This window comes from Populus euphratica, unplaced genomic scaffold (assembly GCF_000495115.2).
Source record: "Populus euphratica unplaced genomic scaffold, PopEup_1.0 scaffold158.1, whole genome shotgun sequence".
In the NCBI taxonomy this organism is placed as follows: Eukaryota; Viridiplantae; Streptophyta; class Magnoliopsida; order Malpighiales; family Salicaceae; genus Populus; species Populus euphratica.
In genome coordinates, this window is record NW_011499913.1 from 352,436 (window position 1) to 377,278 (window position 24,843).

Here is a 24,843-nt window from a genome sequence, read left to right on the forward strand (position 1 = left end):
CACCCCTGCAGTGCCTTACCTGCTTATTGGGCTTGCAGGATGTTCAGTGGGCCATAGGGATTAGTCGTGGTGTGTGTAAGCTGACCCGGACATCCCACATAAATAAAAAAAATAGTGACAATAAAAAAAATCTAACTTCTAAAATCAAAGAGTGAAAAAGAAAATAAATCGACTAAAATATTACAATTGATATCCAAGAAACCATGAGAAAATAATAATAATAATAATGAGATTATATATTTATAACTCTTTTGATTGGATTATACGCATACTTTTCTTGATAATGAGATTATATACCTAATTTAATATCATTGTAGATAACGTTAATTGCCTTCATAATTTTTTCTTGACCTTTACCATCAATATCTTGAATACATAAATAAAAAATAACATGAGAAAATATATACTGTGGTGATCGTAGTTTAATACCAATCGTAGGGTGATTATTTTGCCACGTCCTCAGTTTATAGTAATGCCAAATTCCATACAAAGTGTTAAAGTCGTTAATTATCAATACTCTAGGGAGATAAATGCAATACATATAAATCCAGGGATCATTGCATAGCGAAATTTCAAATTAAATATGGTATAATTATTCACTCGTATCAAAACCATCCAAAGATCATTCCATACAGGAACTCCACTTAACACGTGTACAGTGATCAATCACCAGGCAAGCACACTCCTTTAAAGCAAAAATAATAATATAGTTATTTAATATTTTAAAAAATAAGGAAAACAATTATAACTGGCTAAGCCATCTTTATTGTCAAATAAGCCACCAGTAGGGAATTTTTTGTTGTGATTTTAGTGATCTTGAGTTGTTGAAGAAACAAATGTTTTTTTAGTAATATACTATTCATAGATCTTGTTTTTATTATATTTATATTCTATTTATTATTTATAAAATGAAAATTTTAGATATATATATATATAGTTTCAAGTATTTATTTTGATTTTCATTACCCAAATATTATTATTTATTATTTTATATAGACATTGTATAAAATTAAAAATTATAAATATTCTCGCATGTGTGTCCATACATACATAGATATACATATATATATACATATACATATACATATATATATACATATACATATATATACATATACATATATATATGTAGTGGCGGAGACGGGGGGTTGGTAGGAGCCCCAATCCCTGTAAGGAAAATTTTCTCCAGCCTTTTCCTTGAAACAAAGTCTCAGAAAAAAAATCCCTCCTGTAACGTTATTTAATTTAGCTCCCCTTGATTTTTTTTTTCTTGCTTCACCTCTATATATATTAAATTAAGTTTTGGATCAGGTTTAGTAATGTAGTATTTATTGAATTTGAGATAAGTTATTATCCCTTTTAATGTCATGATCAATTGGGTTAATTTTAAAAAAATTTAACTGAGCTCTTTATCTAACTCGATTTAAATCGATCAATTTTATAAATTTAAATACAACATTAATAATCGGTAAAAATTATAAACTATTTTTATTTAATTATATTATAAAAATAATTGCTCATAAAATTGAATACCAACTTAAAAATAGATATTTATTTGAGACAATTATCCTCGTAGAAAGCAAACAAAAATCAATCATGCAATTTATTTCTCAATCAACTCAATATTGAAGGATAAAATAAAATAAAATTAAAAGACCAAAACAAAAAAAAACATATTATATTATTGGGCAAACTTGTGAATCGGGTAACCCAAGCTAGCATGTCAAATTTGTGAACCGAGTTATGGACACCATTGGAATTATAATTTTTTTTTTCAAAATTATTGTTTTATTTAACTATATGATAATGAAAATAAACAATTGTGAAATTAAATATCAACTCAGTATCAAGATGTTTTTTTGAGACCATAATAACCTCAATTAAAAGATAAAACGAGACCAATTATAAACTAAATTGAAGCAGTATAATACTACCCAATACTGTTGTTACTATTTACATAAACACAAAATATTGTGAATTGAAGCAATGTAATGATAGCTCAATCCTTAACATAAAGAGTTGCAAAGATAGTAAGCGAGGGATAAAGTTGTCTTTTTATTGGGGTTTATTTAATATTGAAGAGATGGTTGAGGAGAAAATGATCAGCATAAATTTAATGGGGGTGCAGGGCACGGGGAGCAAGCACCTGGTGCTGGTATTGCCCACACATGAATAGCCAACGCTTCAGCTACCTGGTTGGCTATGACAACCTAAACGCCATGTGGCACTTGGACAAACCCGAGCACCACATGGCTCATAAGTAGCACTGTCTTGCTCAAACCAGACTTGAGGGCCACCTAGCACTTGGATCTTAGAAAAAAACTTAATTGTTTTTGGTTGACTCGAAATTCGGCCTAAAGGCGTCTACGACCATTCCTAAATGGGGCTGGATGCGTTCATGCCCAACCCCAAAGTGGCGCGAGAATTTATTTTTTTAATATTGAGCTGATTAAAAATTTAGCTTTAGTCTTTTCCACATGTTTTTTTCCCAAAATTGTTTTTTTAGAATAATTTTATTTATTTTATTTTTTAATATTAGCTAGTTAAAAATTTAGTTTTATAGTTTTTTCTTTAAAACACTGTTGATTACTACAGTGTTTTCCATATGATTTTTTTCTCTTATCTTTGTTTTTTTTTTTTTTCAGGATTGTCTTTATCAATTTTAGTTTTTTTCATATTGAATTGGTTAATAATTTAGCTTTATAGTTTTTTAAAAAAAAATTAAATTACTACAGTATTTTTCCATATAATTTTTTCTTGTTATGATGTTTCTTTACATATTTTTTATAGATTTTTTAAATTATTTTTGTTGAATTTTTTTTTTATATTGAGCTGGTTGGAAATTTAGGTTTGTAGTTTTTTTTTAAATACTATATGATTTTTTGGTTATAATTTTTATAAAAAAATTATAATTTTTTTTATAAACCTATAATAATATACAAGCATGCCATATATCCGCAGCGACATGCAGCCATGGCAACTAATACAATTCTATTTCATGCGAGTACTATGACAGATTTAGTCTTTTTTTTTTTTTGAAATTTTTACAAGATAATAATTATAGGTAATTTTTAAAATAAAATAAAAAAAATCACCCATGAATGATAAATCATGATCAATCATGTTTTAATGCTTAGATTCATCAAATAATATATTAATTGTTTTTAATGTGTATTTTGTATTGCGGTGCATTATACTTTTTATAATTTTTTTATATATTTTTATTTTTAATACTAGCATATCAAAACTATTAAAAAATATTAAAAAAATATAAATTTTATATTTTTTCAAGTGAAACAGATCAAAAAATAAAAGTTATTACACTCATAAATACTCATAGAATTAGAAAATCTGAATTTTCATACTCAGAAAATTGCATTTTCTATCCTGGGTAGAGCATATGCATTTTGTATCACTACATTTGTGTGGTCAGGTTATTCCACTTCAAATAAGCCCATGTACCTTGACAGCAGATCCAGGGAGTCAAAAAAGAAAAAGAAAAAAACTACTGGTTGCATATTTTTTTTTTTATTATTATGTTTAATGATTTTGAAATAGGACCAAATCAAGAACATGGAAGTGCAACCATTTTTTTTTATTATTATTATATATAGCCTCGCAAGTACTAAATCTTGAATCTTTAATTGACATGTCGGCGAAGTTGAAACCATCGATTAGTTAAGAACATGGTTGTTAAACTTAGCGCGACATGACGGGTCGATTCAAAAATTTAGGATCCAAAACCTAAACGGGGATGGGCTTTCAAATAAAAGCAGTTGACCCGCAAGTTAAAATTACAACTTAACAATTTAATTTTTTTTCTTTTATTTTAGATAAAAAAATATTTTCTAGATATTGTTAAAAATTTAAAAATATTTTTTTATTTCAGATAAAAAATATTTTATTTATTGTCAAATATACTACTAGTAGGGAATTTTTTATTGTAATTTTAGTGATCTTGAAGAAACAAATGTCTTTTTAGTAATGTTCTATGAAGATTGAATATACTATTCATAGATCATGTTTTTATTATATTTATATTCTATTTATTATTTATAAAATAAAAAATTAAAAACTATAAATATTCTCAGCATGTTTGTTCATATATATGTCATGACTTATGTGTCCTGCCTTCACAATTTATGTGTTAGTCATGCATTATGTTAGCAATTTGACACGAACGTAACTATTTTAACATTCATTTTGCTTATATTTAGTTTCAAATCATGAGGGTAATATACCAAAAAAAAAAAAACCTAATTCAAGAACATGGCTACTCCTCAACCTAACCACATTCAACACTATCCAAATGGTGGGGAGCTAGAACATTTATTCACAAGAACCATGACTCAAGATGACATGCTAGGTTTAGTTCTTGTTGGAGATTCAAAAAACTTCTTAACAACCCTACCAAAACCAATGCTCGATGAAATTGGCATCAAAGGACTAGAAATTGAGATCTACACACCACCAAGGAATAAGATCTGGGTGGCAATTTACTATGATAGGGCAATCAAGGATTTTCGACTGGAAAAGATTGCTTGGGCTGAAGTTCTTGTGAAGAGTGACTTCAAGGTTGGTGACAAAATTGCTTGTTGGTCGCTTTACCATGCCGATCTAGGTCCAAATGGGATCTTAGCTTTACTGATTGAAAAGGTAACAAATCAGTAAATTTTTTTATTGATGAATTTAATAATATTTATCATTTTTATGGGGGGGAATGAATTAGCTTATAATTATTTTTTATTTTTCCTGAAAATAGGTTTCTATTGTGAAAATAGGTTCCTATTGACATTGACAATGAGGGTTGGGTGTCCGGGCCAGCTTGCGCGCACAATGAGGATGGTGTGTAGCGAGGCAGGGCTGAAAATGCTGGGGATGGCAAGGAGCGAAGAGCTGGAGCCTCGTGCTTTGGTGTCCTTTCTATTCTTTTTCGAGAATAAGTGTTGAAGGCAAATAAATTTATGGAGGAGCTTATTAGTTGAATAAAAAGTTTCTATTTGGTATTTTGTTTGTTTCTATTTTTAAAATTGTTTTTTAATCTGAAAAAATATTAAATTGATATTTTTAAAAATATTTTTTAATTTATGGAGGAGTTTATTAGTTCAATAATAAGTTTCTATTTGGTATTTTGTTTGTTCATGTTTTTTAAATTATTTTTTATCTGAAAAATATTAAATTGATATTTTTTTAATAATTTTGATATATTAATATTAAAAATATTTTTTTAAAAAATATCATTTTAATATATTTTTAATTAAAAAATACTTTTTAAAAATATCACCATACATGTATTAATAAGATGACTTCCAAGATTCTTGCACTAGTATTGATTTTTTATGGTATTTTTTCCTCTCTGAACTAAATCAAATTTCCTTTACATTTCATATAAGGATTGCATAGAAAGCATTTTTTTTTATTTGCCTCTTAATCTTCCCTATTCAATTTAGCTTAAATTTCTCAACAAATAAATAGGTGTTCGTCATACAATTTTATAAAATAAACTCATTATCATCCACATGCTTTGGCATTGAATAACCAATGTTATTCAATCTTTTATGATTTAATAAGTTTTCTTGTTAAATTATTGATTCAAAACTCAATTAAGAACGAGTTTAAAATTAATTTAATTAAAACTTGATTGATTTGGTTGTGTCACTTCATAACTTGATTAAAATTATTTTTTTAAATAAAACTTATTTTATTTTTTTAAATTTTAAAATAATTTTATTTTAAATTGACTTGATTTAACCCACTCAACTTATAACTCAAATTTTAAATAAAACTAATTTTAATAAATTTATGCATAGCTTAATAAAGAATTTGATCTTAATCAAGTTTTACATTGAAAGTTAACTCAATTAAAACTTACTCGACTATACAAGCCAACTTATCAAAATTTAATTTAATTTTTTAAAATAATATTATTTTAATTTTTTTTAAAAATATTAAAACAATATAATTTTAAATTATCAAATCCATACTCCTACCCACGGCGTGTCATGGAATGTGCCGGTTTAAAAACTTCGTGAGAAGATTCAAATGAGGGACCATCTCTCAATAGAAAACTTCGAGGCCCATATTTCTAAAACTTTACGGTAACCAAATACAAATACCCATAAATTCAGGGGCCATTCCCAAGCAAACAACAAAAAATTTCAAATTGAATCTGCTATAATTATCCCTTCAAACCCCAAACAATAACCACAAGATCATACCATACAATACCCCACTCACCAACGTGTACGGTGATTAACAACAAAAAAACACTGTATAAAACAAGAAAAACAAAACAAAACAAAAAAAATATATACAGAAAAAATCTGATTGGCCAGCGGACCTTTATATTCAAGTTTCGCGGCAACATCTCTCTTTCTCTCTCTAAAAGAGCCTCTCTTTCCGTAACTTTGAAAATTCTCTTTTATTTCTCTCTCTAAAAAAACCCTTCTCTGGAACACATAAACTTAAAGCTTGCATTTTTCTCTCTTCACAGACCTTTGTTTCACTGTATGATTTACACCCAGATACCAATTACTCTGAATCTGTAAGTGTACAGTCTCGGATCTGTGAATTAGGGTTTTTAGAGGAGTAATTTTGAGATTTTTGTTGGGGCTTTACTAGGAATTTTGTTTTGGTTTCGAAATTTGATTTTTGTTTTTTTATTCGTTTTCGTTGTTTTTTGAGGGGATCTTGGAGATGGGTTTTGAATTGTAGCTTGAAGTTTAGTCAAATTTGAAATTTTGGGTTTTGGTGATGTTTTGAATTTGATTTCTTTTTTCAATTTTGGGGGGTTTACTTTTGAATTATTTTAGTTGTTTCTTAAATTCATTTAAAAAAAATTCTGAAAATTTGAAATTTGGGGTTCTGTTTTTTGATTGAAAACTGTGATATATGTTAATGGCACTGGGTGGTTATTTCCTTTCGATTCTCTTTTGAAGTGTTTCCTCAATAGCCTTGCGTATTTTGTTGTGATTCCTCTGTTTCTATTTGCTAATGTATTTTGCTTCTTTTTATACTTTGATAAAATGACGTGATTTTGGTAATGTTGTAAAAGTTGAATTCTTGTGGTATTTTGAATGAGGTTTTAAATATAATCCGAGTGGGAAAATATTCTCCACAATTAGTGCATCTTAGTAAACTCTAACTCGAGTCTAAGTATCCGAAAAAAAAAAGGAAAAAAGTTTAATATTTGGACTGTATTATGTTTCAAATTCTGGGGTGGAAGATCTTCTTGCTTTTCCAAGAGTTTTACATTTTTATTATTAATGTAATGTATTTTGAGAATGTTGATGGTTATTGATGTCTATGTTAAAGCTTTAAGCAAATTGGTGCTGCTAATTTGTTCATTGATTGTTTCAGATAGATAGGTCCTCCATGGCCCCAGCAAGGAAAAAAAGTGTGAATAAGCGGTTTCTGAATGAGGTATCACCTGAAAAAGAAGTCAAGAGTTCAGGCAAAAGTAAACAGCAGGCGAATGGGGTGAGAATTGGCTTTGTATTTGTTTGTGTACTTACACCAGTTTTTTAATGGTTTGATTCATTCCTTATGATCCAGCTGTTAGCTGAGTTAAATTGCTTGCGGAGTTATGTTAAGATTTGATTTATTTTTATTCATAGCCTTGTGGTTCATTGATCTTGATATAGATATGATAGCAAAATTGAGACTTAGTATATTTCTCTTAACCAAATGGCAAAGAGTTTCCAAGGAACTTTCTTTGTTCAGAAAATTTGTAATGTATAATGATATTTTAATGCATTGACTATGTTGCTTTCTCCCAGAAGAAGAAATTGTCTGATAAGTTAGGACCTCAATGGAAGAAGGCAGAACTTGAACGATTTTACAAAGCATATCGGGACAATGGAACGAACTGGAAGAAAGTATGCCTTATGTGTTATCGTGACTCCTTTTCATCATTATACTTTCTTTGGTTCTATTCAGCATGATAATTTTCCATGAACTTTAATTTGTGCAAATTAAGTCCATCATACACTTTAAGTATCATCTTAATTTTTTATTGTTGTTGGTGATCAGGTAGCTGCTGAAGTGCGCAACAGATCTGTGGAAATGGTGGAGGCCCTTTACAATATGAATCGGGTACCTGGTGTTCAGCTAGTTTAACACGTCCTTCTTGTTGTTTCCGTCTTTACAGTTTTGTCATGCCGTGAGAATTTTTTTTATGTGGTTTTGTTATTGGAATCGGGATCTTCTTAATCTTTGGTGCCGAATGTCCTTAATTGAACACGATTCGTATCTAATTTGTTATGCTATTGAACATTTTTACTGGAAGAATTACATTTGGGTGGGCTTCCTTAGAATATGGTTAAGAACCTTAGCTCGTGGAATTTTGATGTGTCTGAAGTAGGACATAAACTCAGCTGTTTCTATAATTTTGGATTTGTAGTCTAAAGCTGTTGAATAGTTTGTGAACTTTTGAATGTTATATAAGTTGTTTCTTATTCGCATGTCATTCAATGAGGTAACAAAACCCAAAATTTCAAGACAAAAGGTGGATGTCATTGTAAAATTTTGGGCATTGCCTTAGCAGTGCAAGAAGAGTGATTCCAGACAACTTGACACTACTATTTGGCCCCTGGTTGGGCCTATGTTATGGGATTGCAGCGGTAATATAAAAGCTTAATAAAAATGATGGTATATTTTTTTAAAAGTTTCTTCAACTTGCAAAAGGAAAATATCGTCAGAATAAGTAATGTGTATCTTGTGTTAAATCTTGGTTATTATATGGTAGATGAAGCCTTAGTTAGTCTTGGTGTCCTTCATTAACATTGTCGCTCTTCCATGTTCTATATGTTTTCAGGCATACTTGTCTCTTCCAGAGGGAACAGCTTCTGTAGTTGGGCTTATAGCTATGATGATTGATCACTATAGTGTTCTGGTATGATTGCATTTGACATCTGGACATCTGGAAGTTCAACTTAATTTCTGATTGTCTTCATTGTTCTTTTTTTTTTTTTTTTTGTTCTTGTTTCCTTTTTTTTTTCCCTCTGGGAAGGGGAGTTCAGGGAAGTGCAAATTGAAAATTTAATTATTCAGATGCTTTTAGATTTATGGTAGCCATGGTGCTTATAGCAGATATGTTGGAGAATACTTTACAGCAATTGACTGAAAATGAGACAGATAATTTGATGCATTATGGGTGTTCAAAGTAAGAAGGGGCCATAAATTTTGTTTTTTTATCATTATTAAGTTGCATAATCTGATAATTAGATGGTTACAGAAAAACATTTTATAAGATGCATTTTGATTTACCTAGTAGAATTGCTGTAAATCCTGATTTTGTCTTATTGCCTGCTGATAAATCAAAAGCTGATTGCTTGTATCCGGATTTTGAACTTGCAGGAAGCAAGTGATAGTGAACGAGAAAGCAATGAGTTGCCTGTAGTACTCAGGAAGCCTCAGAAACACAAGCGGCCAAAAGTGCTGCTTGGTGCATCAAAAGAAGATCCCCAACATTCTCGCATGGTTGGATCAACTGATGGATGCTTATCATTATTAAAAAGAGGATGTGGTAATCTACTTTGCTTATGGAAAATACAGCTCTGGTTTGTTTCCAGTTTTTCCTTTCTCCACTCTGTTATGATTTGAGGAGTACTCGTACTTGTTTTCCTTAATTAGGTCTCCAACTTGCATGCATCAGATGGCTCATGAATTCCAGCTGTCGCTGTTAGTGTCTATATTTTTGTTGTCCAAACATTCCTTGTCCTTCACTATTTTATTTTCTAAAAACTTTCAATGAATTTAATCCGATCACTCTTTTACACATATTCTTTTATACTTTTTACTGCATAAATTGTAACCTTTTATGGGGTTATGCTAATGACATCTAAGTGGTTTAGTAAGATACTAAGGTGGAGAGGAAATTTCCACCTCCTGTCTTTGTTTATTAATGTAAATGGATAGAAAGCCACCATTGTGAAATATCAGTATGGTCCAAACTTTGTAGCAATACAAACGGGATGGTTCTTTCCCTTGTTTTTAGATTTTTTAGCTGCAGAATGAAATATCAAATATTGGAGACAATGTTATCTAAGACAGGATAAAAAAGAAGCACACAGTAGGAGTCTTACTTTGATCCAATTAAGTCAAAAGAGATGAAAGTGAAATCTACTTCCTCAGTTGGAATAGGGCTGAACAGAAAACTTTAATCAGATGCTGTTACAGGTATAGAATTCCCCCCAGTGGTCATCTACATGGAGCGATATCCATATCCTGTTTTTGAAAATGATGCAAATCCAATGGTTTTGATGTCCAAATACAATTGTATAGGGATTGGATAGAATAGGCAACTAATCTGACTCTTATAATTTTCAGTGAACTGGAATTACAACAACAAAAGATTTAATTTGTCTGACATGGAATTTCTTTTCCTGAGATTTTTCCATCAAGGTTTAGTATTGAATTTGATTTGATATTGTGATTATGCAACTCAATTTTTTTATTTTTTATTTTCTGGCATCGTTCCTTTCCTTTATACTTCTAAATTTTCTCATAAATATTTGAACTCAACAGAGTAGTTAATGTGTGATATAGATGTTTCTAACAACAGCGATGACCTTTTGAAGTATTATTTTTGTTTCTGATGAATTCAAATTCATATTTAGGCCGTCCACTTCATGCAGTTGGGAAAAGGACACCTCGCTTCCCTGTTTCATATCTGCGTAAGAAAGATGATGGAGAAAATTATGTTTCACCAAAGAAGAAGCGCAGAAAGTTAGAGATCAATGCTGATGATAATGACAATGAGCATGCTGCTGTACTGGCATTAACTGAGGCATTGCAGAGAGTAGACTCTCCCCAGATGTCTCAAACACCATGTGGAAGAACAGAAAATATGAAATCATCACCTGTTCAAAGCTGGGATAGGATGGTATTTTACTGGAGGCCAGTTTTCCATGGCTATTTTTACTTTGTTTATGCAATATCATAACTTTCTGTCTCCTTAATTGAATTCTTCAGTCTGAATCATCGCCAGCAAATCTTTGTGATGCTTCCATAAATGAAAATTGGTCTGAAAGTGGCATAGGACGTGGGGGGCCTGATCTTGCTTGTGTGAGGGATGCAAGCTCCTTGGCGGAAATGGAAGGTATAGGTACTGTAGAAGTTCATCGAAAAGGCAAGAAGTTCTATGGAAATAAAATAAGAGTTGAGAAGATTGGGAACAGTCAGTCTGATGATGGTGGAGAAGCGTGCAGTGGCACTGAAAAAGAGCAAAAGGCTAGCACTTTGAAGGGAAAAGTTGAAATTGAGATGTCAAATGCAAAAATTGATGAGACCTTTCACCGGAGCCAAAGGAAGAGAAGCAAGAAACCTTTTTCAGACGGTAATTCTGTTCTTTCACACTTGATCTTGAGTGTTATGGATTGGCAATCATCTTTCCTTTTCATGGGCGAGAGTTATATAGTCACTTTATTGCATGTTTCATCTGAGATCATCATTCGTTAAATCAAAAGACTTTTTTAGGATTGCAGTTTCATTTTCTTCTGAAGTTGTGAATTATGAAGTCTTTTGCCCTTGCATTGGAGTGAAATTTGTGCTACATCTCCTAATAATTGTAAATCTTGTTATGGCCCCTGTATTTTTTTTCTCTGTTGACATTTGTGCATTTGAAGTTATCTGGTTAGGTGTTTTGTTAGGGATTTAGGATTCAATACAGCAAGTCTGCCCGCGATAATGGGAAGATATGGCTCTTGAATTCAATTCTCAGATTACAAACTAATATACAACGAGGATGATGCTTATAGTGGAGACTATGGAGTTTCTGTCTTAAAAAGAAATTTTTGGGAAACTCAGGAAACTTGTTTCCTTTAATATGGCTCTATTTATAGTTAATGCTTGGACCATGTCCTGATTATTTGGAGTCTATTGGAGGACTATCATTCAGGAGGATTATTTGGAGAACTGTAATGAGTGTGGGCTTGTTTTTATAACTTCATATGCTTTGGATTTTGTCTTTGAAGAAGCAACTTTTTGAAAGGTGAGATCGACCTGATTATGAACTCTTTTATATCATTGATAGTGTGGATAACCTTTTTTAGGTATTGGAGAGGGTTCCTGGTTAAATGAACTTGTCTCTTATCACTAGATTGGTGCCATCTAAACTGTTGTTTTATGATGCAATATTTTCCCTCCCCTGCTCTTCACATCCCAGCATTTGGTTTGGTTGAATGATCAAGCCATTCAAGAAAATTTTACCAGTTAGCATAGCTGGTAAATCTCTCGGAAGAGTTACCAGAGACCTGGAACTGACTTCAACTTTCACCATGCATGGGGTGGTGAAGTAGTGATAATCATTGTGTAACCTGTTGTTGGGACAAAACTAGAGGGAAATACACGTGACAGTTTTTAACCTTTGAATTGATTTGCTTCTCCTAGCTGTACTCCTGTTAAGTTTGTAGAATGTTCATGATGTGTCAATGCTAACGAACTTATCCAACCATTTGTACTCCCACAGCTGATGTATTACATTTTCCTTATCTATTTGCAGATGAACCTGCTGACTTGATGGGTCTTCAAACGTTGGCTCTTGTTTCTGCAATGGAATTTGGTAAATGTTAAATGCATCTCTGGTTCTGTACATACTTGTGTGAAATGACAAAATATATTGAAGTACAATGAGTAATTAATTTAGTAACATTGCATCACTTGTCAAACAACATCCCATTTGCATCCTGAAGTATTGTACAATATTGCTTTGTTAGAGATGATAATTTCAAGAAAACTTTACTGCTGAAATTATTCCTAGAAATATTTATACTGAAATCCTAATGTAGAATATTAATCAATTTTGTATTCTTCAGTTTCAGATGAAACAATCAATTTTACATTCTTCAATTTCAGCTGAAACAACAGATCACTACTTGTCTTATTTCCCTTGTTTCTTTAATCTTTGGACGAATGTTTCTCTCTCTCTCTCTCTCTCTCTCTCTCACTCACACACACACACAAGCATGCAGGTGCTTGTGCACACACATACACACATGATGTTATGAGTAAAAGGGACAAGGAGGATGTGTAAGGGATATGTTATCAAGTGGACTGCGATATCTACTTCATGTATTTGATGTTTTGACATTGCATATTGGGTAAATATTAAATGTTCTCCTGCATTCCATTTTGCATTTTGTTTCTGCATTGATTTTTTCTATGAAGTTTTTGCTTCTCTAAATGATTGTAAGCAGATATTGGCAAACTGGTTATTTTCTTTTATTAATATAAAAGGATTACGATCTATTTTGACATACTTTATGCTTTGGTCTGCGCTGCATATAGGTCTTACTTTGTTGCAGCTGAGGTGCTATTCCTTTTCATATGTGCTTAAAATATAAATCCTTCTTTTTTCTCTTTTAATGTTTGTTTTAGAATCATCTTCCCTGTTGGATGACGATAGAACCACACAAACTGGGGACGACAAGAGTAGCATACCTGAATCTGCATCTACTAGTCACCATAGAGATAAAACTAAATTCTCAAGGCAGAAAAAAAAGGCAACAAGTGAAGTTGAGGGTGCAACCTCAGGAAAATCTAAGCTCGGAAGATATCCCCAAAGTTCTGCTAAATCAGTCTCTGAAGCAAATAAACGGCCTCAGTCCATCAGCAATGATATGCTGAAAAGAAAACGCGAGGCTTTGGTAGCAAAGGTATACCCATTTGTTCATGTAACTCTTTCATTCATTCAATTCATTAATACCTGTTAGCATGCTTTGATTTATTGGTTGAATTTCCCTTGCAATTTTGATACACAACTGTTATTGATTGCTTTGGTTTAGGTGTATCCATCAGGTCCCACCTAATGAAAGTTTATTTTTTTCCCTGTAGTAAACCCGTTTGTTCATGTAACTCTTTCATTCATTCAATTCATTAATACCTGTTAGCATGCTTTGATTTATTGGTTGAATTTCCCTTGCAATTTTGATACACAACTGTTATTGATTGCTTTGGTTTAGGTGTATCCATCAGGTCCCACCTAATGAAAGTTTATTTTTTTCCCTCTACATAAATGGACATGTGAATGCTTGAAGGCATAAATATGTTTGGAATTTGTTAGATACTAGTGTCGCTGGTTATTCCTTGCTCTTTCCTTTTCTCTTTGGTCATAATTGGTGTTTGACTCCATTCCATACGAACCCTGGCACAGGTTCTGGATGAAGAAGAGAATACATCTGTGGTTAAAGGAAAACACAGTGCTCAAATTTCTTCTCCTTCAAAACAATTGAAATCATCAAAATTGCCAGATGGTTCTTTCAGCGGTGATCAGAAAACTATAGCAAATGATCTAGCAACGTCAACTGAACAAGTTCCTGTTGCAAGCCAAGTTATCTTACCAACCAGAAAAACAAGTAGACGCAAGATGGATCTAAGGAGAGCGATGATTCCAAAGGTGAACGTTCTGAAGAATCAAATTAGTAAATATTCCATCTCCCTGCAAGATGGAGCAACCCATCTAAAGGTGAAGTCCTCCATGTGTAATTCTATTTATCATAGTTTACCGATTATTAGAGTCTCATTTACAGATGTTCTTATGGGTTTCTGGAATTACAGGACAAGCTTTCTTGTATATTATCATCTCCTATGGTTCGCAGATGGTGTACATTTGAATGGTTTTACAGTGCAGTTGACTACCCTTGGTTTGCTAAAAGGGAGTTTGTGGAGTATTTAAATCATGTTGGACTTGGGCACATTCCAAGGCTGACTCGAGTAGAATGGGGTGTCATAAGAAGGTGTGTTTTGTTTTTCAATCTCTGTCAAGCATATTATAGTGACATTCATGGATCGTAAACTAATGTAACTTTATGCAGTTCTCTTGGTAAACCTCGGAGGTTTTCTGAGCGTTTTTTACAAGAAGAAAGAGAGAAACTCCAGCAATATAGAGAATCTGTGAGAAAACATTATATGGAGCTTCGTACTGGTTTAAGGGAAGGACTTCCAACAGATTTAGCAAGACCTTTATCAGTTGGACAGCGAGTAATTGCTATTCATCCCAAAACAAGAGAACTTCATGATGGAAGTGTGCTCACCGTGGATCATGACCGGTGCAGGGTTCAGTTTGACCGTGCTGAGTTAGGAGTTGAATTTGTCAAGGTAATTGCATTCTTGAATTTACGTGTGTTATATTTCTTACTTTCATGTGTTGTTTACAGTTTTTCAGATTTTGGTATTTGTGTTTTGCTTTTTTCAGTGGCATAAATAGTTTGCATTTGAAAAGATCTTTTGGAAGTTGGAACAATGTGAAAGACTTGACTATTCTATTAAGTTTTGGTAGAATTTACTTATGCTGTGCTGATTCAGAAATTGGCTTCAATGTTATGCTCATAGTTCATTGGTTTGTAAAATAACGAGCAGCAATCAATTTGGTTGCCCTAAATGAATTATGCCCCAGAAACCTTACGACATCCTAGTTTATCAAGTGAAAAATGATCAATTTTCATAGTAGTTTGCTGTAATGCCAAGAGTCTTATTGACTACAAAGATGAGTGGTTGTAGCCCGTAACATGGGTCATACTGGTTCTGCTGCAAGTCATTGGTTACTCAATTTCTGGTTAGTACTTATGACTTATTGGCTGGGATTATAAAGCTTTCATGGTCTTTAATCCTCCTGATGTATGAGCTTTTGTGCTTCTATAAACTATTCGTAATTGTTAGGCAGTTAAGATCTATTAAATTACTTTTATTTTTTTGGGAAGAGTAATTTAGCAATTCATGTCCTAATTGTTAATGAACTGTCTCCAAACAGTCTTGTTTAGTTAAGTAAAATTTCTTCTGAAGAATTTATCTGAATTTTGCTATTGGTTTGTTTCCAACTTGTGCCTTCTACTTTTCCTCTCATGATTCAGTCCCTAATGATTCATCCATTTTGTTCCCAAGTCATGTTGAGAAGGAAATATATTTTCTGCAGAATTTATTCTAGGAATAGACATCTCCTCCATTTATTTTTTTCCTTTAAAAACTAGCACAGTCATCTCTCCTACTTCAGAACGATGACAATAAATATTTTACTGTAGGATATAGATTGCATGCCTTCAAATCCGCTGGATAACATGCCAGAAGCTCCTAAGAGACAGAAAACCTCTGTTCTGCCCAAGGAACTGCCAGTGAATGGGAAGTCAAACATTGGAGAGTTCACTGCAATTGAAAAACTAAGGAATGCAGAGAGTCCCATGAATGCTTTGACGAAGCAGGCACAAGTAAGAATAGCTATCCATTAAACTTCAGAGTAACGGTATTTCAAAATTTGTTATTTTCAAGCAATGTGATTACTTTTATTCAGGTTGAGGCCAACCATGCCAACCTTCTTGCCAAGGCAACATCCACTGACATTGTTAATGCACAAGGAGCCTGTGGTCAACCTTCTAGGGTATCACAGATCCAACTGAAGGAATATGATATTCGAGCTCTGTCTGAGCTGAATTGTGTGCTTGATAAAAAGGTACAAGATGCAGCTATATACAACCTGTTATATTCAGTTGAACAACCTGCAATACTTGTGATGCTCAGTTATGGTACAGATGGTTGTCACTGTCTGCCATTTTACAGGGAGGATTTGCTTTTCTTTGGTCTATGATTTAATTTTGCAACACTTCTGGTTCTGGCTCAATGTTCCTTCCATTTTCAGGCTGTCCTCATTATTGTCTTTTGGGATTTGGATTGTAAATTACACACCACCAGCTAAGCTGGCTAGGCATTTCCTTTGGAAGAGCACAACATAATCATAATGTGCACTCACCATTTTGGTCTCCTGGCTTTTGCAGTGCTAGCATTTTTATCCTTAATACTTGATCCAACACCGTACTTCATCTTGATCTTGTATACAAATGGAGTTGCCTTGGATTTGCATCAAGTTTGTGACCAAAATTTCTCCTGTTTTATAATTATAGGAATTGTGGTTGGTGTTGCTTATAAACACAAATAATGATGTAATGGAAAACCCAAAAAATGGAGATAACTCTTTAAAAGATTCTGAACCTTTCAAGAAGCACTTGGGCACAGTACTTGTACAGCTAAAGGAAGCCAGTGGCCAGTCATGTGCCTTGCTTATATTTGCACTCACGCTGTATATGATTTGCATGTTCACTTTCAAATTTATGTGCTGCAATCTTGCTTCAACCTCTAATCACTTTGTATATCTGACAGGCCTCTTCTGCTTTACTCAATTTGAGGCAGCTTAATACTTATCCCGGAAACAATGTGCCTGCTTGGCTGAAACCTCCAGCCAATTCCTGTTTCTCTGGTATGCTAAGACCGCAAAGTTCTTGTGTATCTCAAGATTCAGGATCTGCTGTTCTTGAGATTGTTAGAGGGTTGAGATTAAAGGCACATGCTATGGTAGATGCTGCTGTCCAGGTATTCACTGAATTCAGTCTTCTTGCTCTCCTCGCTCTTCCATGCCTGCACACCGATCTGAAATGTGTTTGCAGAAATTCTGGATGTAATCATTTTTTAAATCTGCTATTACTGATGAAAGTGATTCTATGATCCATTAATCATGACCATCCATTTAATCTTGAAAAAAAATTCTGTGGTTCTCATACATTATATCAATATAAGATTGATGGTTCTTCCATTTCTCTGCAACACATTATATCCTCGTTGGTGATTGGTGCTGCAGACTGAGCCTGTTACGCAACCCATTAGATGGAACTCAGCAATTCCTAAGTTGGGCCTGTCGGGAACTTTTTTTTTAAAAAATATATTAAATTTTGAGCGAACTTATGTTCAAGTCCTCTTAGATACTTATCTGGAGGTTCATTGTCTTATATCTGCTGGTTGCTAGTAATATATCTAGCTTGATGTTCTCTTCATTATAGAATTAACCAGAGGCATGCATCCATTAACTAGTTATCAGTTATCACTTAGTGAAGCAATAACTATTGCAGGCAATTTCATCCATGAAAGAAGGGGAAGATGCCTTTTCAAGAATTGGAGAGGCATTAGATTCTATGAATAGAAGTCATTTGGGATCCGAATCTAGGGCACAAATGATCAGGTCCCAGGAGGAGGCCAATACCGGTTTAGGCCTTCAAAATCAGTTGATTCCCAGCACACCAGAGTCCCAGGTTAACTGCAATGTATCTGGGCCTCAATCAAATGATTCTGAAAAAATTGAGACAGCAATTCCTTCAGAGCTCATATCATCATGTGTCGCTGCTTTGCTCATGATACAGGTAACTTGGACATTTTGTACCACCATGCTCTCTCTTGGATGGAAAATATTCACACCCGTTGATTTCCTATAATATCATGCTCATCATGTTTTAATAATACGCAGACATGCACTGAACGACAGTACCCCCCATCTGATGTGGCCCAGATAATTGATTCTGCTGTTACTAGCTTGCATCCATGCTGTCCACAAAATCTGCCAATTTATAGAGAGATACAAATGTGCATGGGAAGAATAAAGACGCAAATACTGGCTCTAATACCAACGTGAAACTGCTGCGCTCTACTGTACCTTACCATCAACCCCTTGTATATATGCTGTTGGAATCTTGGTTTCAGCTTCATTTCCCAGGATCCACTAACCCCTATTCAGCCTTAATTTTTTTCAGGTTACTGCTAATAGTGATCATTAATCATGAGTTAATAATATTTCTACAAGCTAGTGTAGTTCTTCCCCCCCTCTATTTATCTATCTAATTATTCCCCCGCTTAACTAGAATGATGTCGTCTTCAATGAGGAAATTTTGTTTTTTTTTTAATCCATTTTGTTTCATTCGATCAAAGAGAATAGAAATCGTTTCTAGAAATGCTGTTTAATGCAGGGTATTTTCTTGAGAATTTGTTCTCCTTTTCATGATCCAGTGGTAGAACACATCCTACATGGTGTTTTGTGCATGGACTGCCTGCAACATAATGAACTGCACCTTCTCATAGTTATAGGGAGATCAAGTAATTTGAATGACGAGGCTTGCAGCAACGTAGTTTTCTTTGATTCAATCGGTTAACTTTCAAACAGGTTTAAAATAAAATCCAAGGCTAGGCTTTGATTCAAATTTGGCCTCACCATTAAAATTCAAGTTTTTAAAATGCGATGCTAACTTAGAGAAAACATGTCAGCTTATTATTAAATCTACTTTTAGCTTAAAAATATCACTTTAGGCTATATTAATTCCTAAAAACTAGAAAATGTATTCAACTAATTGTTAAAATCCAAGCGCATTGAAAAAAAAATGATGAATAACGCATTAATGTTTTTTTTTTAATTCTTTCTTTTTTTAAAAATATTTATAAATTCGTGAACACGTAAAAAAATATTTATAAGCACATGAATATGAACACTGAAGCACCGTAAAAATACCTCAGATCTTTTAGAACGAAAGGCCCAGATCTTGTAAATGTATAGGTAATTCCACGTTATTATTGTTGGTGTTCAAATATTAAAAGAAAGTGCAAAACCTTCACTTGTTGATCATACTTGATAACACTTTTTTTTTTTTTTTCCTCTTGCTTCTTGTGCCAGGTGATTTTTAGCTAGTCATTTGTTCACTTACAGCAGTAAATATACTGTTCCTCTCCAGTGCGACCATGAGGGAGCCCTCACCATACCCGCAAATTGAACCAACCACCTTCGACCTGATTGCTGTGGGCACTGGTTTAGCAGAATGCGTTGTTGCTGCTGCAGCTTCTGCTTCTGGAAAAACTGTCCTTCATCTTGACACCAATCCATTCTATGGGTCCCATTACTCCTCTCTCTCGGTCCCGGAACTCACATCTTTCCTTATTTCCAATTCTACACCTTCCTCACCACCATCTTCCACCTCAACCACAACTGACAGCCTTGATTACTCGATTGTAAATCTCACCACGCAGCCGGTATATTCAGATGTTGAGATTTCCTGTTTTTACCCTGAATTATTGGAAGAAAACTTACGGAAGTTCAATTTGGACTTATGTGGACCAAGGGTGTTATTTTGCGCAGACAAGTCAATTGATCTTATGTTAAAATCTGGAGCAAGTAATTATGTGGAGTTCAAGAGTATTGATGCCAGTTTTGTTGGTGATGGGAATGGAAAGCTATGGAATGTGCCAGATTCCAGAGCTGCCATATTTAAGGATAAGAGTTTGACTCTGATGGAAAAGAATCAGTTGATGAGGTTTTTCAAGCTGGTGCAAGGGCACTTGGTTGCCACAGGGGCGGCGGGTTCTTCTGGTAATGATGGGAATGGCAATGATGAAGAGGAAGGTAAGACGAAGATTTCAGATGAGGATTTGGAGAGGCCATTTGTTGAGTACTTGTCAAAAATGCGGTTGCCTCCAAAGATTAGATCGTACAGACTGCTGTTGCCTTTCTCTATCAGTTAGCAAGAGTTTATTTGTTATTTGTGCGTTTTGTTTCCCTGTTTGGTCTAAAGTTTACGGAATTTTGGTTATCTCTGCTTGTCTGCAGGATTATTCTGTATGCTATAGCTATGGCAGATTATGATCAAGATGACATGGGGGTTTGCCAAAATTTGCTCAAGACTAAAGATGGAATAGATCGTTTGGCTCTATACCAGTCATCAGTTGGGAGGTTAATTCTTGTTTATTCTGTTTTATAGTGAAGCAGTTATTCTCTGGTTTAAAATTTAGATGGGTGCTATAGAGCTGCACTTGCGACTTGTATGATATCTTGATCAGAAACACATATTGCGTTAACTACAAGATTATATTATTTTTCCTTCCAGTATTGAACACAACAGAAAGTGTAGGGTAGGAGCTGATAAAGAGGGAAAAAATGTTTTGAGTTCTAGTTCTGTACTGGCAACTAAAAATCTAACCTTGATTTATGGCTTGGAATGTTGTATTAGTTAAGCAATTTACATCGATTTGCTTTAAGTTTGTTGTTTATAATTCTTGCTCCTTTCAGGTTTACAAATGCTTCCGGGGCCCTAATCTATCCCATTTATGGTCAAGGGGAACTGCCACAAGCCTTTAGCCGCCGATCTGCTGTCAAAGGTTGCATTTACGTAAGTTCACTGGAAGAAACTGTGGCTTCTTTCTCTTGGTGAAATATGAACTATCATTTTTGGTTAATAGTAAAGTCTGATATATTCTGTTTTGTCCATGTGTTGTGTAAGTAACTTGTTCCTAAATGTGATTGACACTGTTTGATCTGTTCTGCTGCTTTAGATACTTGGGTGTTACTTGATTTTCACAAGAATGGTCACAGGTGTACTTGTGCTATTTTTCCTTATATTTTGCGGGAACATAAAAAAATTGCAAATAATGTTTACCTATTATACTATAGAACTTTGTTATAAAGTGGACAAAAACAGTGTTGCTTTGTCAAGCTAACATGCTCACCTGCTTTCGAGACTTCTGTCATACAGGTTTTGCGAATGCCAGTGACTGCGTTACTTATGGAAAAGGTGCTAAAATATGCTTATAATGTTTAAGACATGGAGGGCATAAAATTATAAAGTGACCTGTTAGGGAAAATGAATTATCCTTAACTTTCTTTTCCAGGATAGTGGGAGTTACAAAGGTGTTCGATTGGCTTCTGGCCAGGACATATTTAGCCAGAAGCTGGTTCTGGATCCATCCTTTACACTTGCCTCACCATCAACCTCTCCATCGGATCTTCTGCATGAAAGTTTTAACTTTTTGAGTACCAGAGATGTTAAAGGGAAGGTGGCCAGAGGGATATGCATCACACGAAATTCCTTGAAGCCAGATACGTCAAATCTTCTGGTTGTTTACCCACCTCGATGTAAGATCAGCATATAGTTTCATTTCTGTTCCTTATTGAGTTTATAGGAATCATACGGTTCAAACTTTTTATCCCTTTTGTCTAGCCCTGTACCCTGAACAGATTACATCAATCCGAGCTCTGCAAATAAGTGGCAACTTGGCTGTTTGTCCTTTGGGCATGTGAGTTACCACCAACCACTTTCTTTTATGTTTTTACTTTCCTTGACTTCTGATTCTACTGCTGACTACCTGTTAGGACTGCACTTGTAACATAAGTAATCATGCAAGATCAACATGAAAAATATTAGGGAGACCTTGTCCTTGCTCACCCCATTCCTGGATTTATGTGGACTCTTTTGGAGAGGTTTCAAAATAACTAGTACATTAGAGATACATATATTAACCATGACAAGTTGGAAAGGTAGCTAGTAGAAATTTCGAATCTCATTTTGTTGTCTTTTGAAACTTTTGTAGTGCTATTTCCATTTATCCTTTGAAATCCTGCTTCAATCAAAAGATTTTAGAGGTCTAGGATTATATCTAGCCAATGTCTTGTAGACCCTGCTTGGGGTGAAAACCTTTACAAGGAGATAATAGACATCTAATTATTTATGGTTTCATTCTTCAAAATTTTTCCACAGACGTAGCATCATTAAGGTGATAATAATGGACGTCTTATTCATTCATTGAGAACTACTACTTCTCATAGTACAGTAACCCCCTGCCTCTCAAAAGAATATGGGATCCTTGAGTTAACAATTTCTCTGATTATTTGTTTCAGGTTTGTGCTCTATCTTTCAGCTTTGTGTGATGATGCCATACAAGGGAAGAGGTTACTAAATGCGGCTATGAATGCCCTTCTGACTTGTCCTGATCCTGTAAATTCTGAAATCAGTTCCACAGTTCAGAGTGAGACTACTGAAGAGAAACCCACTGTCATTTGGAGCGGGTTGTATATGCAGGAGATGTCTACGGTGCTTCACCTCTTGAACTTTTGTCTCTTACCATTAGCATCTCATGTGTGAACACACGCGCACATATGTGCTCATGCACACAAGTAGGGGGTTATTAGAATTCGTGTTTAGAACTCGCGGTTTAGTTGTCTTATGTGTTGGTGGTTTCAAGTTAAGCTTACACCAAGTTCAGGGGCTTAATACATTGGATGCCTCATCATAAACGCTTAAGGTTACTTCTCTTCTGTCACGTGCCTGCCTATCTGGAGTTTTAGAACCTGATGGCTGCTGCCCTGTCTTCCCCTCTTCTTCCTCTCTTGAATCTCCCTCCCTCCATTCAATTTATTCTCTAGATTTTATTGAATTTCTTCCTTGCATGTTCCAGCTCCCTCTATTTTCTTCTTCCTGTACTTGTTTTGGGTAGTTGGTGTCCATCAAAGTTGTCTCAATAGGTCACTTAAGAGTCCCTTTAGTTCAACTATGAGCTGTTGCTCAGTGATCTCCTGCTTCATCCTTCTTTTTTCTGCTAGTGTCATCAGTCAAATCAATCCCCAACTCACATTAGAGACCAGCGTCAATTCATTTAACTTTATTAACTAGATCCTATGATCATTTGTAAGCTGAATGAATGGATGTGCTTTAATGGTTTCAATAGGTTATATTAACTCTTGCTTGCTTAATTCCTGTAAATCTATGACCTTGAGTTGGATTGACTTTCTTTTATTAAATGTTGCTTGAGTAAATATGTAGCGTGGTTGTTGTTGCTGGTTTTTATTTTGGACCTCCCAGTTTAGTAGCGGTCTAAGCAATGCTTCCTTTGCTCTGAAATGGCTATCAGGTGTAAATCTTATACTTTATAACTATTGTTGCTCAGATTTAGTGAAACTCAGAACTGGTATATGATAGATTGATTTTTTACTGTTTGAACAAGAAACATGGTGCTGGATGTGTAATTTTTTTGGAAAGTGAGGTATATAAATGCGCATGCATTGAGGTTGATATTGGTATGCCATCTCTTTTGTTTCAGGGTCAATTTGATTCTATCAACTTTGCTCCCATGCCCGATGGAAATCTGAATTACAACGATATATTAGATGCAGCTTTGAAGGTATGTTATCCTCTATTTAACGTTTATGATGCTTCAGGTTCCATTATCCTAAATGCCTAATTTCTCTATATCATCACTTGAGTATATTCCTGCTTTCTCTTTTATTTCCCATCCAACAAGTTGTTAAATAGGAAAATGAATGTCAGTGATTCAACAACCACAAGCCAATATGCATGCTTACTAGATCACATTGTGTACTCACAGATGTCTCTCATTGACTGTTTCATGATCTCTTTTGTTTCCTCTTGCCCATTATGTGATTAGACATCGTTCAGTGACACTTGAGAGTTTTTCATCTTTTTGGCCGACTGAGAATTCAATACTAGTGCTTCTACTTGACAGCTCTTTCAGGAGATGTATCCAAATGAAGAAAATTTCCCAGAGACAACTCCACCTGAGAATTCTGAGGATGATATTGGACTCACTCTAGAGACCTAGATATAATGCTGGACTGGATCAGTTTGCTAATTATGCTGCTGTATTCAATCACTTCCCTATCTCTGCCAGCAATTACCCGGGCATTATGCACCTGGTGCGTTGTAGTTGTGGTGGCATCGAGTGGTTTATGAAGCTCTATGCTTATTTGTTAAAGCAATTGAGGGGAAAACAAATGTGATGCTACTACACACGTTTCCTGTTTTGAGAACTTCAAAAATTCAGAGATGCTTGGTTTTTCAAGCAACTATTTGTTGTAAAACATGAAAAAACTCATCAGAGAGATCACTGTTACATGAAAACTTGATGATAGAGTCAAAATACTTCTTTGTAAACATGACAAGTGAATTCGTATCAGTGGAAATATATTGATTTCAACAATTATTAGTTTGCTCGTTATCTTTGTTCTTTGATCCATTGACATCACCCGCCCTGAGATTTAAGTTGTGGTGGCCAATGCACAGCCCTTTAACACAGCACTTGACTGCGGGAAAGCGAAAATCTGGCCAACAGGTGCCAACCCGAGTACAAGTATTTTTCATTATCGTGATCTCATATTCATTCTAAAGACCTTCAAATTTGAAAATTTTCTTGTTAGGATTTAATCAGTGGATAAGCCAAGCACCTAACAGAAAAGAAGGGCAGGAGACACAGCACAAAATA

General features: G+C 34.2%; 3 protein-coding genes across 7 annotated transcripts; all 3 read left to right on the forward strand.

The window, feature by feature from the left end:
* Positions 1–4,248: 4,248 nt before the first annotated feature.
* On the forward strand, positions 4,249–4,967 carry LOC105134187 (uncharacterized). Its single transcript, XM_011038507.1, has 3 exons — positions 4,249–4,656; positions 4,782–4,807; positions 4,844–4,967. Exons 1-3 carry the CDS (start codon positions 4,270–4,272, stop codon positions 4,851–4,853), a joined length of 423 nt encoding a protein of 140 aa, XP_011036809.1. The 5' UTR covers positions 4,249–4,269; the 3' UTR covers positions 4,854–4,967.
* Positions 4,968–6,363: 1,396 nt separating this feature from the next.
* LOC105134185 (protein ALWAYS EARLY 2-like) lies at positions 6,364–18,761 on the forward strand. 5 transcript variants are annotated; one of them, XM_011038506.1, is made up of 19 exons: positions 6,364–6,544; positions 7,360–7,494; positions 7,782–7,877; positions 8,032–8,094; positions 8,816–8,893; positions 9,358–9,526; positions 10,620–10,885; positions 10,975–11,338; positions 12,503–12,562; positions 13,378–13,655; positions 14,153–14,464; positions 14,557–14,735; positions 14,814–15,096; positions 16,017–16,199; positions 16,283–16,441; positions 17,146–17,162; positions 17,196–17,355; positions 17,889–18,176; positions 18,281–18,761. In XM_011038506.1, the coding sequence occupies exons 2-19, from the start codon at positions 7,375–7,377 to the stop codon at positions 18,443–18,445; spliced, it is 3,240 nt and encodes a 1,079-aa protein (XP_011036808.1). In that variant the 5' UTR covers positions 6,364–6,544; positions 7,360–7,374; the 3' UTR covers positions 18,446–18,761. The 5 variants fall into 5 exon arrangements, with proteins under 5 accessions (XP_011036808.1, XP_011036804.1, XP_011036807.1 ...); XM_011038502.1 differs by having other exon boundaries at positions 17,146–17,355; XM_011038505.1 differs by having other exon boundaries at positions 10,638–10,885; positions 17,146–17,355.
* Positions 18,762–19,474: 713 nt separating this feature from the next.
* REP (Rab escort protein) lies at positions 19,475–24,570 on the forward strand. Its single transcript, XM_011038501.1, has 9 exons — positions 19,475–20,282; positions 20,402–20,524; positions 20,861–20,960; positions 21,324–21,362; positions 21,460–21,703; positions 21,789–21,864; positions 22,466–22,658; positions 23,665–23,745; positions 24,088–24,570. The coding sequence occupies exons 1-9, from the start codon at positions 19,540–19,542 to the stop codon at positions 24,181–24,183; spliced, it is 1,695 nt and encodes a 564-aa protein (XP_011036803.1). The 5' UTR covers positions 19,475–19,539; the 3' UTR covers positions 24,184–24,570.
* Positions 24,571–24,843: the final 273 nt, after the last annotated feature.

Bases quoted from the DNA above. Each gene is read 5' to 3' on its own strand.
- LOC105134187 (XM_011038507.1), top strand. From the start codon at position 4,270: ATGGCTACTCCTCAACCTAACCACATTCAACACTATCCAAATGGTGGG. The intron at 4,657-4,781 runs GTAACAAATCAG...TTGTGAAAATAG, and splicing joins TAGCTTTACTGATTGAAAAG to GTTCCTATTGACATTGACAA.
- LOC105134185 (XM_011038502.1), top strand. From the start codon at position 7,375: ATGGCCCCAGCAAGGAAAAAAAGTGTGAATAAGCGGTTTCTGAATGAG. The intron at 7,495-7,781 runs GTATTTGTTTGT...TTCTCCCAGAAG, and splicing joins ATGGGGTGAGAATTGGCTTT to AAGAAATTGTCTGATAAGTT. The intron at 18,177-18,280 runs GTAACTTGGACA...AATAATACGCAG, and splicing joins CTGCTTTGCTCATGATACAG to ACATGCACTGAACGACAGTA.
- REP (XM_011038501.1), top strand. From the start codon at position 19,540: ATGAGGGAGCCCTCACCATACCCGCAAATTGAACCAACCACCTTCGAC. The intron at 20,961-21,323 runs GTAAGTTCACTG...TCTGTCATACAG, and splicing joins CTGTCAAAGGTTGCATTTAC to GTTTTGCGAATGCCAGTGAC. The intron at 21,363-21,459 runs GTGCTAAAATAT...TTTCTTTTCCAG, and splicing joins CTGCGTTACTTATGGAAAAG to GATAGTGGGAGTTACAAAGG.